The sequence below is a fragment of the Lampetra planeri genome, chromosome 34, assembly GCF_965212315.1.
Source record: "Lampetra planeri chromosome 34, kcLamPlan1.2.h2, whole genome shotgun sequence".
Taxonomy (NCBI): Eukaryota; Metazoa; Chordata; class Hyperoartia; order Petromyzontiformes; family Petromyzontidae; genus Lampetra; species Lampetra planeri.
Window position 1 is genome coordinate 4,100,869 of NC_136140.1, and position 15,531 is coordinate 4,116,399.

General features: G+C 53.5%; 1 protein-coding gene across 1 annotated transcript in view; it reads left to right on the forward strand.

Annotated features, from left to right (window-relative positions):
- The window catches only part of IL17RD (interleukin 17 receptor D), an 89,680-nt gene extending 75,967 nt beyond the window's left edge, over positions 1-13,713 (forward strand). The window contains exons 9-13 of the mRNA XM_078610538.1: positions 1,843-1,900; positions 2,809-2,925; positions 4,393-4,577; positions 5,148-6,480; positions 11,072-13,713. Coding sequence (XP_078466664.1) covers positions 1,843-1,900; positions 2,809-2,925; positions 4,393-4,577; positions 5,148-6,480; positions 11,072-11,208 — 1,830 coding nt within the window. The 3' untranslated portion in view covers positions 11,209-13,713. The remainder of the gene's footprint in view (positions 1-1,842; positions 1,901-2,808; positions 2,926-4,392; positions 4,578-5,147; positions 6,481-11,071) is intronic.
- The last annotated feature ends 1,818 nt before the right edge of the window (positions 13,714-15,531 follow it).

The following is a 15,531-nucleotide window of genomic DNA, read 5'->3' on the forward strand; positions in this document are numbered from 1 at the left end:
TAATAATTACGGGAGTGCTTTGGCAGTGGTGTGCAAGCTCAATGTGATAATTACGATTACATGAATCTCGTCACCTTCGTCATTAGCTTTGCCTTATTAGACAATGTCCTATTTTGGGTTAACGTCTAACCCGGTCAGGTGGCTCGGTTGTAGAGTGAGCAGCTTGCAGTCACAAGGTTTAGAGTTCAAATAAGGTTTAGAGTATAACAAGGTTTAGAGGGCCTAGTTGGTTTACTCAGTCCACCATCCCTTCTGGGGCCTATACAATGAGTACCACTTTGTGGGAAAGTCAACAGTGGTTGTCCTATGGATAGACGCGTGGACTCGTTGGGCATTGATCAGAGCAGAGAATAGGGGGAAAGACTTTAATTTCATTGTGGTACCCTGAAGACACCGGGGAATTTGAAATACAGTTGGTGATCTTTTTTTCGCTTATATATATTTATAGAGCGCCTCTGATGAAGGCTGTCGATATAATAAAAACAACTGTATCAACAAAGAGAGTATTTCGATGGCAGGGGCGTGGCAAGGGATGAGGAATGGGTTGAGCACGATTGGAGGGGTTAGGAACGGGGACGGGAGAAGTGGAGAGGTGGAGGGAGGGGAGAGGAACAGAACGAGCAGTGGAGAAGCGGTGAGGCTTTAAGAGAGGAACGGAAGGAGGCTTTAAGGAGGTGGGGGTGACGGCTTCAATGTAATTCTTCAGATGTTCAGGTTTTATTAATATTGGCTCGACACTTTGTCGTCGTCAACTCGGGCTTTGATTTTTTTTCCCAGCCCTTGCACTGCTCGATAAGAGAGAGAAGAGTTTCGTAGTTTCACTGGGGAGGGGTGGCAGGGGGTGGAAAGTAATGCAGCACTCGTGCGGGAATGTGACCCCCCAAACCGTGACTGGCGGTGATGCTTGTTTACCCGGGGAAGCCTCTCGCTTATCCCAAATCTCGTGTATTTTATTGTGTTGGTATCCCCCGGGGAGAAGACCCATTGAGCCAGCACCAAGCTCTTGATCAAGGGTGACCCCCCAGGGGAAGGAGGGAGTGCAGTCCGTTCTCCTATAGCCCGGTAGATTTGTGTTCCCGAAGAGCTTTATAATAAATAACATATAATGTAGGGTGAAGCACAGTCCGCGACAACACGTGAGGTGCGTACGTAGGCTGAACAAAGACCGATGCGCGTGGGTCTCGTCGAGAAGCATCCAGCAGCATCCTGCCGCCTTATGCGATGACACTACGCCGAGGCAGCCGCACTACCGCTTGTTCCAACTCGCGCGACGGAGTTCCGTTCACTCGATCGCGTTATAGCCAAATCGCATCCCGCGTTGTAAAAAAAAAATGTGTTCCCTGATACATTCATCGCGTTATATCCAAATCCCGTGATGAAAACAACACTCTTTTCGTGACCCTTTTTCAGGAGGGCCGTGTCAAGTTTTTGCAGTAGTAGTGGATGCTTTCTTAAAAAGTGCCGCGTCGAGCGATAACGGCGTTAAGCGAGGAATTTCCTGCTTACTGAATTACATTTGCACTCTACAATCAGCCTGCAGCCATCCCACGGCGGGGAAAATACCTCGGCGGACGAGTAGGGTACGCCGCCGTGTTACTGTATCACTCCGCTCAGGTGCGCAGCTCACGAAAGTAGTTAATCACGGACCGCCCAGAATCCGCGTTATAACAACGGGGGGGAAGGGGGGGCGCTCCGCATTGTGCGAATAGTGCTGCAGAAACCGCGTTGTTGCGACGACGCGTTGTGCGAGGACTGACCGTATTCCACTTTTGAGTCAAGGTGAGAGCGAGTTTCACGGAGTTGCTACTGGTGGACGATGACAGCTCCGATGTCCTCCGCCAGGTGTCTCTGAACAGCGTGGATGCCCAGAGGAAAAGAGCCATCTTCACCGTCACCCACGGTAACGCCCTCGCGGTCCTCTGTGCCTCTCTCCTTGTGGTGGGGGGGTGGGGGCTTTGTTGACGCGAGCGCTGCGTTTAGCGTCATCAGTTCATCCGCAACTGCTTACTTCCTTTCTTCCGTGACATTATTTTTTTACTGTGCAACCTGACAAAGCACCCCAATCGGGAAGCGGTCATCCCGAACAAACCGAAAATGTCACCGAAATTTTGAACGGTGGTTTCACGATATTGCAAATGGACAAAGACGCATGCGTACACACGGACAGACGTGTGCAAATCAGGCTGCTCAGTCTCACTCGCTTAGAGTCGTATGCTCACCAAATGTATCTGACGATTCTTACAATAAGCATATTGATGTAATGTCTGAGATGAGAAAGGACAGTCTAAATACTGCAGCAGTAATAATAATAATGTTTAACACGTAGGCTTTCGCGACCAATATCATCCATAATATAGGTTTTTTTTGGACTAGATCGTGTAATTATAAATGTGTCGTTAAGCCCGCCACCACCCAACACGGCCAACTCGTAAGGTTTGTCACGTAAACAGAACATTCCTGGCGAAATGTCATAATCGGATTGTAAATGTTGTGGATTTGCTCTTCAACACACCGGTGTAGTGTACTCGTGACGAATTGCCACGTTCTGTTTACATAATAAAAACTAATTTCCTGTGTCGGGTGGCGGCACATTTATACTTACGCGAGCCAACCCAAAAAAACCTCTGTTATGAATAATAATATCAGTGACAGTAATGATGAGCAACGATAACAGTGGACATGAATTGTAATGACAGCAGCGACCGCGATGTCTTTGGTGTGACGACGACGACGATGATGGTGTGACGATGACGACGGTGTGACCACGGTGGCGATGACAATGTCCTCTCTCTCGCGGCGGGCGCGCAGTGTCGGCGCCTTCCCCGTGGAGCGGGCCTCTCCGCGCCATCGCCATCACCGTGCCCATCGTGGCGGCCGCTGCCGTGGCGACGTTCCTCACGCTCGTGTGCCGCAGCAACACGCAGGGTGAGACGCCGCCGCCGCCGCCACGCGCCGGACATCACGGTGCGGGGGGGGGGGGGAATAAATAATCTTTTGGGAAGACTGAAATCGCGGTGGCTATGAGATGTTAACTGCCTCGCCTGGTATACAGGAGGTCGTGGGTTCGATCCCGATTCCTGACGCCTGCTGCTGTATATTTGGAGTTTGCATGTTTCTCTCTCTCTGTCCCCGTGGTCACGTGGATTTTTCTCCGGGTCCTGTGGTTTTTCCCTCCATATTCTGAAATGTGCATTTAGAATATCTGGCACGTGATAAGCCGCTTCGTTGTATGTATGTTGAACTTCTTTCGCGCCGTATGTAGCCAACCGTGCTAATCAGAGCTATGATTTGTGCTCAGGTAAGGTTTAGTGGGCCTTACTTGGTAAAATAAAAATTGCCTAGTTTAGTTTTCTATTCCTAATTTGTCTCTCTCACGTCAAGAACCAAGGTCGCTTCGAGCAGAGCAGGCGGTTGGTTAACCGACGTGCCCCAACGCGTCGATGAGTGCGTCGGTCTAACCGCGTGCTCTGCTCGCTCACGTCTTTGACCGTTAGTCGTCGTCCAAGTAACGCCGGCCGGTGACCGTGTGCTCGTTTCACTCCTGGACTTCAACTCTCTCACGGCTTCACCGATCGACGCAGTCTGTCGCGGTCTCTCCGCGAGAGACGACCCTGCCGCTCTCTCTCACGCGGCACGCCGCGTATTAATAACGCGACGCCGCCTAACCGTAGCCACAAGCCGCCTTCTAGCGCTATCCGCGCTCTTGAGCCGATCCCTTCCGTGCTCCCCGCCGGCTCTTTGCAAATTTGCGCGGCGTGGGACGGTAACAAGCGCGCTGGGTCACGTCGAGGCCTTTAGCGGTGGCGCCGGGGCGCTTGCAAACGTGTCCCCGGTTAGCGACGTGACGCACGGCGGCGGCCCTGTGCACCGCGTGCAGTGCAATGAAACGTAAATGGTCTCGGGTGTTAGATGTGCGGCTAATGGGAACCACTCGTCCTGCCGTGGCCTCCTTCCTTTTTACTCCCGTGCCATTTCCTCCCTCCCTCTCTCTCTCTCTCTCTCACGTTCCCTCCCCCCTCGCCCAACCATCTTTGTCCACTCCCTGTCATTCTCCATCCCTTTTATCGTTCCCTCCATCATTTTCCCTTCATCATCACTCTGCCATCGCTACCTTCATCCACCACTCTTATATCATTCTCTTCATTACCGCTTTTCCCTCATTACCACACCTTTCCCTCCCTCTCTACCCTTTCACTCTCCCATGACTCTCTATCCTTTCTCCTGTCTCTACCTCCTGACGATCCACTCAATCGCTACCCCATCACTCTCTCCTCATACTCTCCCTCCACCATCACAATCTTCCCGATCGCCGCTCACTCACTTTGGCCCTGTCCACCTCTCCCGTTCCCCTCCCCGCTCGCCCCGTTCCCCTCTCCTCGTCCCCCGTCTCAGCCGAGGGAGGCTACCACGAGTTCACGGACGACGAGAGCTCGGAGGTCTGCTCGCAGTTCGTGGGAGCGGTGGGCGAACGCTCGCGCCCCAAGATCTTCCTCTGCTACTCGGGCCGCGACGGGCAGAAGCACACGAGCGCCGTGCTCCACCTCGCACGCTTCCTGCAGGAGTGCGCCGGTTGCAGGGTGAGAGAGCGAGCCAGCCGGCCTAGACAAGCGAGCGTTTCACTGATCCAGACGCGCGATCACCTCTCCCCCACCGATCAAAACCGCCTGCCCGCCCACCCCCCCCCCCCTCGTACCCAAACACGCATTCCCCACGATGGTCACGAGGCATGTAATCAATGACTTCCCTCGCAATTCCATCGGGGGGGGGGGGGGGGGTCACGATTTATTCTCTGCAGGAATCGATTCGTAAAATGTTACGTGCGGTGGGTCAAACGGCCGCACGTGCCGTTCCCTAAAATCGCGACCGGGATGCTTTTGGCCAGTTCCGCCTCGTGGGTGTTTGGCACGTGGGTGGGTCACAGGAGTGCGGTGGAAAAACCCCATCACACCACACAAGGGGATAACAGTTCCAGCCCTCGGATAGGTCCAACCAAATTAGTCACCCGTGGACTCAACCCAATTCCCCGCTGCCACCTCGCAGAAGTGAGACCACCTCGCACTCGGTGAACGAACGACTGAACCCACCCGCCGTTGACGCAGTGGCACGACGTGGCTCCAACCCCCCCCCCCCCCCCACTTTACTTTCAGGTGAGCGTCGACCTGTGGGAGCAGCTGATCATCAGCGCCGAGGGAAAGCTGGACTGGCTCGACCGGCAGATCAACGAGTCCGACTTCATCCTGGTCGTCTGCTCCAAGGGCCTCAAGTTCTTCGTGGACAAGCGCCGACGGCACCGGGGGGCGGGGGGCGCCCACGCCGGGAGGGGCGCGCGCCGCCGCTCCGGCCAGGGCCTCGCCGACCTCTTCATCGCGGCGGTGCCCATGATTGCCGAACACCTGCGCCGGCACAGGGCCCCGGCGGGCGGCGCCGACGGGGAGCGCGCGGGGGCGGGCGACCGCGTCCTCGGCGTCTACTTCGACTACTCCAGCGAGCAGGACGCGCCGGCTGTCCTCGAGCTGCCGGGCACCAAGTTCCGCCTCCCTGAGGCGCTGCCGCAGCTCGTGGAGCGGCTGCACGCCGGCCGCGACGGCGAGACGGCGGCGGCGGAGGTGACGGCGGCGGCGCCGCAGCAGCGGCAGCTCGACGCCGAGGGCCTCCTGCGGTCAGCGGCGGCGGGCCGCGCGCTGGCCGACGCCGTGGCCGACGTGCACAGCTACATCCGGCAGACGCCCGACTGGTTCCAGCGGCAGTGCACGCCGCCGCGGGCACCGGGCCACGTGGACGCGACGCGGCCGCCGCCGTCGAGCGCCGCGTCGGAGAGGGAGGAGGAGGGGGCGGGGCCGGCGGGCGCCATAGGGTGGAGCCACAGGCGGCGCGGCCGAGACGGGATGGAGAGGATCTCGGCCGAGCGGGGCTGCGTGCAGGCGCCGAGGGCCGCGTGCGGGCGAGCGACGCGCGGTTACGGTTACGGCCGCGCCGCCGCGCGGTCGGGGGGCGGCTCGGCGGCGTCGCGCGACCTCGGCGCGTGCGGCGGGGGCGGCACCCCGTCCGTTGTCGTCGGCGGCGGCGGCTGCAGAGCGCGAGCGGGCGGCCTGCTGAGCGTGCCCGTGATCCGGCACGCGCCCCGGGCGGAAGAGAGAGACGAAGACGACGACGACGAGGGGAGCGACGCGGGAGCCAAGGGGAGGCATGCGGGGCCGGGCTCGGCGGAGGCGCGCGGAGGGGAGGCGGCGCTGGCGTCCCCGCTGCTGCCGCCCCGGCGCGACGCGTGCGGCTCCCCCGACCGGCAGGCCCTGCGGCTGCTGCGCGACTCGGGGATTTACGAAGCGCCGCCGTCCCTGACGCGGGGCGCGTCGCTGCCCTCCCTGGCCCAGGGCCCCTCGCTGCCCTCGCTGCAGCACGAGTCGGCGCTGCCCCTGCTGGCGCCGGAGCCCGGCGAGACCGACTCGACCACGGGCAGCATCTCCTCGTCCTCGGGGCTCGGTGAGGCGAACGCTCGGAGCGTCGCGGTTCGGTTTGCCAGCAGCGACCGCAGGGTCCCGTCTGAAATGCGGCGGTATTATTGTAACAAATTTGGCAAATGTTACCAATTTTTGGGGGTAAATTTGCCAAATTCCTCAGCGGCTTTCGGTTAACCGTCGAACGAAGACGGCCACCGCATCGCTCGCTTTCAGGTGCGCTTCTGCGGATGTCTGGAACGTTCTTCCTTCCGATGTTAGCAAGCCGCTGGGAGCTGTGCACTTTAAAATCGTCAGGATTGACAACTCATTTCTTTAGAACTGGGGGGGCGGGCGGGGGGGGGCAGCATCCCGTTCCAAATACATAAAAACTTCTCTTCTGCATTTACATAGTGTCTACGAATATGTTTGTCGATCTACTGCTGGATGAGAGCCTCCCCACTTCATCACAAAGCATTGTTGTACTGGGTGATGGGAGCTAATCAAAAACTCTGATTAATTGATTTCGTGTACTTTACCGTGCCGGTCAGTTCGGGTTTGTGACGATGGATTTTTGGGTGTGGCAGCGTCAAAGTACAGTCCAATAACTCTCTCTGCTGTACTGCCCTCTGCTGCCTAGCACGTAACCCTGCAGGCAATATGAGAACCGGTTGTGTGCGTGGTGGTCGCCCATCCAAGCACTTTTGCAGGCCCTCAAACACGCTTAGATCTGGCCAGATTGGGCACAAGCTCCCTTAAAATGACGAGGTTTTCAGAAAAAAAATATTATTTTTGCAACAAACATGTTTGATATCCAGAGTTGTACCAAGAAGAGAAATAGTTGGTTTGGGACCACTAGCTCATGTGTTTTGAGTACATGATGGAAACACACGTTGTGTGCTATTGTTCGTGATGTTTTCTAAGTAATGCTTCTCTCATGTAGAATCTTTTCAATATTGGTGGAAAACTTGATGCAATAATTATCTAGAATCTTTCAGAGTATTGTTTCATATTTCACAACAGGTGGAGTCCATGAATCGTCGAGATTTCGGGTCGTGATTTGAGTCGAGAGTCAATGTTCTTTGCAAGGTCACTGTGAATGTGGCGGGCACTGCTCACTGCGGGGGTCACGATTACCTATTACAACAAACATGAATCGATAAACATTCATTCTCACGCGCAAAGTTTACATAAATCAACAAATCAATGCATTGTTACAACTTACATTTTTACCAAGCTTTATTAAATTTGAACATTGATTAAAACAAACTCATATCAGGCCTCGGGAACGCCTTTAGGTTTAGGTCTTTTAAAAAGACGCAAATATTTGAAAAAGAGCTTTAAAAATCCACCTCGTTGTGGAGGTGAAGTAGTCTATCAAAACATCTAACTGTGCTGTGCCGCACACACATCGAATGTGTTGCCCACACTGATCAAACAAAGTGAATTCCATCAATGTACAAACTACTCCTGAAGCGCTATCTCGTGTCCATTTGAATCTCCGTCTGCACAGAGGAATCTCTTACGACATCCTCTTGCTCCGGATCGGCATCCTTGATTCCGCGTCTATATACCGTTTGCGTGTTGAACTTCGTTCGCACCGTACGTAGCCGACCGTGCTGATCGGACGTGCGGAACGGTGACCCCCATATGCTTCTGGCCTTGTTCGCGTTTGGACATTTCTCTTTGTTGCTTTCGAGCGAGAGCCCATTAGCAACCTCCTTTCATCTCCGCTCCCCAAACCGCCCCCCCCCCGCCTCCCTCGCCCCCCAACGCCCCTCCGCCTCCTTACCGTCGGTGCCTGCACCATTACGAGGCTTGACTTTGAACTGGGGGCAAAGGGATCAGAATAATGGGGGGCTCCGTCCGGTGCCGCGGCTTCGTCCGCCCGTATTGTGTTCTGGCCTGCAGCGACGTAGCGCTCTGCGCTAGCGAGCGGTGACACAGAGCCGTAGATGGCCACGACCATTTTCTGGAGTTACTAAACGCCTGCCTCGGGCACCATATCCCCTTACCACCCCCCCCCCTCGTACGACGTTAAATTAGAAGCGGGCCGCGATCAAAGAGGGGTTGGTGGGGAGGGAGCCCTTGTTTGTGTCTCACTTTGTGAAGAACAGACGTAACGGTCCGTTTCGTGTTTTAAGATAATTCCAGGCGGTGTTCGCCGAGATAAAGGAGCGGGGAAATATTTGCCGGCAAACCACGCTTTCGATTCTTTTAAGTGGTGGGGGACGCATTTACTTGATGCATCCGGGCAAGATTGTGGTAAGGCCCCCAGCGTGTTACTACACCCTGGTAGTTTATCGATGCGTTTAATAATTTTAATTAATGATATTTACTCTGGGCACAACTGTCACATGATGGAATGCTGTGTGTAGATGTCCATTTGATAAGTGGTGCAGTGCACATCCGATGGTCAGTTGATTACAATACACCACACGCATTTTATTCTTCATTAAATCGCGTGATCTTTCGTCCCGTCGATAACCGTGTTGCGAAGCTGCACGGTCGAACAACTACAACGGCTCTGAGTTTTTCGTCGGCCAGCGAGCGTGGACAAATGGCCGAGGCGGTCGGAGAAACTGTCGTGGCTACTGCTTGACCGATGCGCCGCCGTCGGTCAAGGTTAAAGGCCGCCGTTTCGGATGGCGGCCTGATTAATGGCAGAGTAAATAACAATCGCGTGCGAGTGCGTAGAGAAAGGGGGGGGGGGTGTGCCCCTCTGGAGGAGGTTGGGGGTGGCCTCAGGGCTGCTGAGATGAAACGACCTCTGCGAAGGGAGGCTGGGGCGATGCGGTTAATGCCACACACCTGCATCAGCCACAAAAACTCGTGCAGATGTTCTGACATTAATGGGAGACGGCCATCCCTTCCAAGGGGGCTGTCTCGTTCAGTCGCCTGTAAATCTACTGACTCCCCCATCCCTGCTGCTTGTCACGAGCTCCTACTCCTCCTCCTCCTGTGTGTCAACAGCTCGCCCCCCCCAACCCACATCTCTACACACACCCTGTTGTGTGTGTGTAGGAGTCGATATTTTGCGTCGCGGTTAGCGCGCTGCACTCTGACCCCGGCGACCCGAGTTCGATTCGCCAACACCAGTGACGATGATCTGAACCGGTCCTGGGCCACTCCTAGATCGACTCAGCCTCAAATGAGTACCTGGTGCGGTGTATAAAATCATCGCCGCTGTGGAGACAAAGGCGGCCGGGCGTGGTGCTGGCCACCCCACCTCATGTGGCGTGCTGGCCATTCATAGGTGCACGCTTAACAGCACTTGCCCCAACAGCCTGTTAAGTGAATCCCCTTTGCGATTGGACGAATTATCACGAATCGGGGGTCACAATTCGACTCAAGATTTTGACACTTAATTTTTTTGCTTTTTACCGCTGTGGCGAATGCAGCGCCTGCAGTCGGGGCCACGCCAATAAATTTTACGCGCGACATGTAAGAGTTGAAATCGGTTGATTCTCGCGCTCCCTATTCGACGCGTGCATCGCGAGCATAGGTGGCAATCTGTTCACGCTCGTGAACGAATGCACCGCGAGCTGCTTCGGAGAAAGAGAGGCTTGGGAAACAATGGACGCGGGCCACTTCTCCACGATGCCCGAGCCCGCGGTTCAGCGCTAGCCTGACACTGGTGTCCGTCATCCGCACATCGTCCTCACCCTCATCTCCCCACGCACGCCCTCTGTGCCGTGTCACGCTCGGCTCCCCCCCCCCCCCCCCATGTCACCTCCCGGGGGCAAGTGAAGCTGGGCACACCTGCGTGTGGAGTCAGCGAAGTGCGCTGCGTCTGCGGGTTCTGATTGTCGACGGTGGCCAGTGATTTACCGGTGATTGACATAACAAAGACTGCGTCGCTTGGACAAGGCACTCCTCGGCTTTGTGAGGGGATTTCGAAAAACGCACGTGTAACTTCCGTGACCCTTGATAATTCTGTGATCGTGTTTGTACAGCGCAGGAATGTGTTATTGTTTCTCTGAAATTCTTATGCACAGAATACATTGCTCTGTGTGAATATTTTCACTGTGTCGTGATAAGTGTACCGAAGTTTCCAGATGTTTTTTTGCACAAAACCCAAGATCACGAAAAACTGAATTAATAATCAATCCAAAACCTTGTAAAATGTTACACTTTTTTTTAAAGACAACATATATTGCATGAGTTATAACGATATGCATAGATCCACTTAGCTTCAACCACAGATATTTTTTTGTAAATCTTTACAAAAATGTGGCCACAACAAACTGATCGGAATCACTTGCCACAAAGTGTTCACATTATTTACATGAGTCGTACATGTCTACACATGCGGCACTTGTCAATGCGTTGCAAGTTGAGGGCCCTCCTCCCAATGCCATGGGGGCAGTGGAATTTATTTGACCATACTTCACCACGCTGGTCTGTACCGGTCCGTGTAGGCAGGATGCATTGTACGACTGGAGCATAGTACAGTCCAACAGATTGTGCTGCCCTGCCTTTGGCTGACAACGCGGCCTTGCAATTGAGATGAATTGCACCATCTTAAATATAAAAAAAACAATCTTCAAAGCCATGATTATGGTGGTGGTGAAAATTGTTCACGTCAGTCTATGCTGACGGTGGCCTGCCTGGTTTGTTTTTGTCCCCGGCTGCAGGAGAAGAGGACCCCCCCATCCCCAAGCTCCTCAAGCAGCAGCAGCATCAGCAGCCGCTCAAAGGAGCCGCGTCTGAGTGGGAGAAACTCCGCCTGGACATGAGCGCGCCCTCGCTGAGCATCGCCCAGCAGAGCTAATGATTGTCTCGGCAAAAAAACCCTCCCTCCTCCTCCTCCCCCCCACCCACTCGTTTCTAATTTAAACACAAATTTATTTGTTAACTCTCCAATTTTTTTCTGTTTTAAGAAATATTTTTTAGAGATTTTTTTTTTTTGCCGTTAAAATTTAGTTTTGTAAAATGCTTGTTTTATATATTGTTATTTTTTTTGGTTGGGGTGGCGGGGGTAGGGGGTTCCAGAGAATGTCGTTCGGTGTGAGTGTAAATAAAGTAATAGAGTCCTTGTAATATTACGATTGTATACTTTATCACAGTACTACAGTATATTGATAAGAGAAGTATTATTTTATACGTAACTTCTGCAAGTGTAACGAAATTCCTTGTCTAACTGGGGTTGGGTGAGTGGGGGTGGGATCTGCGGTCCCTTTAAAAATATATATATTTGCCTGACATGGACCAATAGGTGACCCTAAAACATAGCCCTGGCTCATTGTTGGCGAGTGGCCAGCCCGCATGCCTTCAGCAATCGGCAGGTGTGCGCCTGCCACCTAGCTGAACACGCACAACCTCTCCCGGGGTTCAGAGAGCACAGGCGCAGTGACAATTCACGTGGAGTATAAGACGCAGATGCATCTCCAGTGTCGTTTGCAGTTCCCCGCACATTCCAATTGAGCTAACGGAGATGCTGCGGGAGTGGTCGCAAGGATTTGACTACGGCTGCGTTTGGTAATGGGACGCCTGTTCCATCAGACGGTGTTCCAAAGAGTATTTTAAGCCAGCCAACGTACAACTCTGATTAATCTGGACCCTATAGACCTGTAAGCAGGCGACTGCCAAAATTAATGAGTGCAATATCACGAGACACATTTAGACCGTGGGAGTATAAGAGAGATCCATCGCTTAGGAAAATTACAAACGTGTAAAAAAAAAATCCGATATATGAATGGTTGCTGGTGAGGTGTTTTGTATATCCCCCCTCCCCCACCTTTATCCACCAAGCACATGGTCACGTGGTGTGGTGGGGTAAAGTGTGGGTACTCCCACCTCTTCAAAGACGTTTGGCTGGTCTGGAAGATTAGGCCAAATTCGCTCCAGAGGTGTTCTACAGAGCTCCCTCTAGTAGGGGGGTGGGGGGCTTCCACCAGCAGTGCACTGAGCAAGATGTTCGAGGGCACTACTCTTCCCCTTCGCATTTTATTACGTTAAGAACGCTCCGTCGTCGTCGTCGTCCCCCACTATAGCTCCTTCACACAGCAAATGCTCATTGTTGCCAATGAACACGATGAAGTATACTTTGTGTGCGTTCCCATACAAGACATCAGTCTGCGTTGCATTTAGCCAAAGCTACGCAGCACGTGACTGCACACGCGCGCCCCCAGATGTTAGGGCAATCGGCAAGACGTGATTGCACACACCTCCCGCAGTTCGTCATTTAGCGGCGTGAAAGCAATCGCTGGCGCGGCGGGAGGGGGAAAGTCGTGTGGGCGTAATGCGGGGAAAGTGCACGCAGCGCGAGAGGGCGAATGACGCAGGAGAAAGATCTTCGCCACCGCTTTTCCGAGCATCTCGCGTACGTGCACTGCGGGGGGGCGGCAGTTTAACTCGTCAGCAATGACTCAACGCCACGGGGAACCACTGTGGCTGCTCGCCGTGTGTCCGATGATACACGCAGCCATATCACACCTCTGATTGCCACCGGTTGGCTGCATACGGTACGAAAGAAATGCAACATGCATACAGTGTTAGATTAATTAATATTTAGGGGCTGTGTCAGTTATGCCCCCTTGTTTATGGGCACCCGTAAGTTCCATCTTCCAGGACCAGAGTTGCAACTAGGGCCCCGTTTCCCTTATCTGCACAGGGCCTTACTTGTCGTTGAGAATGCCGACCTACAATTTGTTTGTTGTCTTAACCTTTTATTGAAATTTTAACAAAGTGTGGTCTACAGATGGACAACCAAAGAGAAGATGGAGTTTTTGTAATCGGGGGCGGGGGGGGAGTGGGATGGGCTGGAAATGTGGGAACAACGTGGATTACGGTTGTGTAAGTGTGGCGAGCGATGTCCACAATTGGACGTCTTGTGCGAAATGGCCCATAGAAAAAAAAAATTGTCAGTGAAAGCAGCGTTATCATCTTTGGCGACGGTTGAAATGAATCGAGGTTGCACAGGTGACCCCCACCGGTGACCTCCGGCACCGCGAAGACTGTCAATAACTAAACAGTGGCAAGTGTTCTCAACACCAGTGGGTGTTAGCTTCCGTAGACATCTGACGTGTCGTGCTGCTAGTTCGTGCACAGTTTGATCGTTTTTGAGTCGTTAAACTCCTTAACTGCAGTTGATATAAAGAAAGGGCTGACTGACATTTTAGTCAACACTAATTACATTATTTGCGACTGGCGTTAAAAATCGTATCGCTCCTTTGATGAATATGGTAATAAACTTTTTGTCGGTTTATTTCAAGCGTGGCAAATTCTTTGTTGCTTTGTTTTTAAACGACCATTAAACAAACGCTTTGTATGAACACTCGTTGTTGTTTCACCTGTTCTTCATGAATGCTCCTGTGAAGCTTAATCATTGAATACCCGGAGAAGACATCTCTTCTAGTGGCTGCATACACCCGCAGTTCCAGTCCCCTGATTGATGAGCGACGCTGGTTTCATCACGATTTCTCATCCAACGTGCTGCCGTGGTTGGTCGATGTACAAAATCTTCTCCAAATTTGTGTAACCTTCATGCCTGTCAACCCATACGGTTTACCCCGTATTCTTGTACAGGGAAATTGAGTTTCCAGGGCCATATGGCGTTCCAGCCGTTTCATTACGGGCAAATGTTTTTGTCTGTGGTTCTCCCTTGTGATGGGACTTTTTAGGATGAACGTTGAGATTTATAGGGGCACGGGGTGACCAATGAGGTCTGAATTGGTCTGTAATGCAGTAGGGCACTGATAAGGGGTTGACAGGTATGAACCTTCCATCTCTCTTCTTCCGTCACTATTCAGTCCTTACAGCTATCTTTAATGTTTTTTTTTTATATTTCACTCCATTCCATTGTTTGGGTCCATCTTGTTTCGTAGATTCTATGCGGATGGTCGTGACCCCGACACCACGGCTGGCTAGACCACCCATGCCCGTTGAGTCTCACAGCTGTACTCGACATCTGTGAAACAGAGTTATGAATAAACATTCTGATTCTGTACTGCCAGTTTGGGCACCCGCTCATCTCGCGGCGCGGGACACATCGATCCCGAATCCCCTCACACGTGCTCGAGATCGGGGGGTGAGGGGGGGGGCCTTCCAGGGTGACTTGGTCAACATTGGGGGGGGGCCCTCCAGGGTGACTCGGTCAACATTTTCAGTGACGTTTATTTCACCAGGCGAGAGTTCAAGAGGCGCCAGGATGAGTCGCATTTGCCATCCCCTGGTCACCGCACAACGCCATGCCGACAACGAACTGGCAAGCTCTGGTGGTCACCAATTCGAGGATGAACCCTGCTGACCTTTTGAGATCGGGGCCATTCAGGACGACTCGGCCAATGGTTCAACAAGAGTTGTGTTTAGTCTACTCAAGAGGTCAGGATGAGTCTCATTTGCAAGAGTGACCTGGGGACATTTGTCTGACAAGTAGCGGGGGCGATCACTGTGGAGTATAATCCCGAATTGAGTAATTTGCGCATTTGACAAATGTGGACCCTGATGCCGGCACGCGATGGCCTCCTCTTGCCCATGGAGATCTTTCAACGTTTACTGCGACGCATCGTGAATGTTGGTGATGACACTCACGGTAATGATGAAGGCGACCCTGGCATTGTGAACCTCTGCAATTAGTGGCGCTGTCCCCTGGGCCGTGTCACTGCCCGTAGCTTCGTGGACGCCTCCGCTTGCTGTGGCTGGCTGTCATGTGTAATATCTTCAATATTGGCGGGAGACGAGTTGACGGGGCAGCACTCTTTATTCACAACGGTTGCACACGTAACAGTCCCAACCGAGATAACACCTATGTCACACGTGCCTGACTCGGCCACGTACTCCGTCTTCCCCGTGGGGTACGCGCACCTATCTCTGCCTCGACTCAGGCTCTCCGGCTACGCTCTCCCCACGGGAAGCTATCAGACCCCTACGCACACCCGGCTTGGGTCGTACTCCGTCTCTCCCGTAGGGTACGCGTGCCTACCTCTGCCTAGACTCAGGCTCTCCGGCTACGCTCTCCCTACGGGGAGCTATCAGACCCCTCTTGTCAGACTACGGGTCTCGACCACTGGGCTACACAGCCCGAGCCCTTACAAGGGCGTCGGACCGTGAATCCCAAGGCCTCGCCTCTGAGCCTCTCAGAACCCCGCTCCTT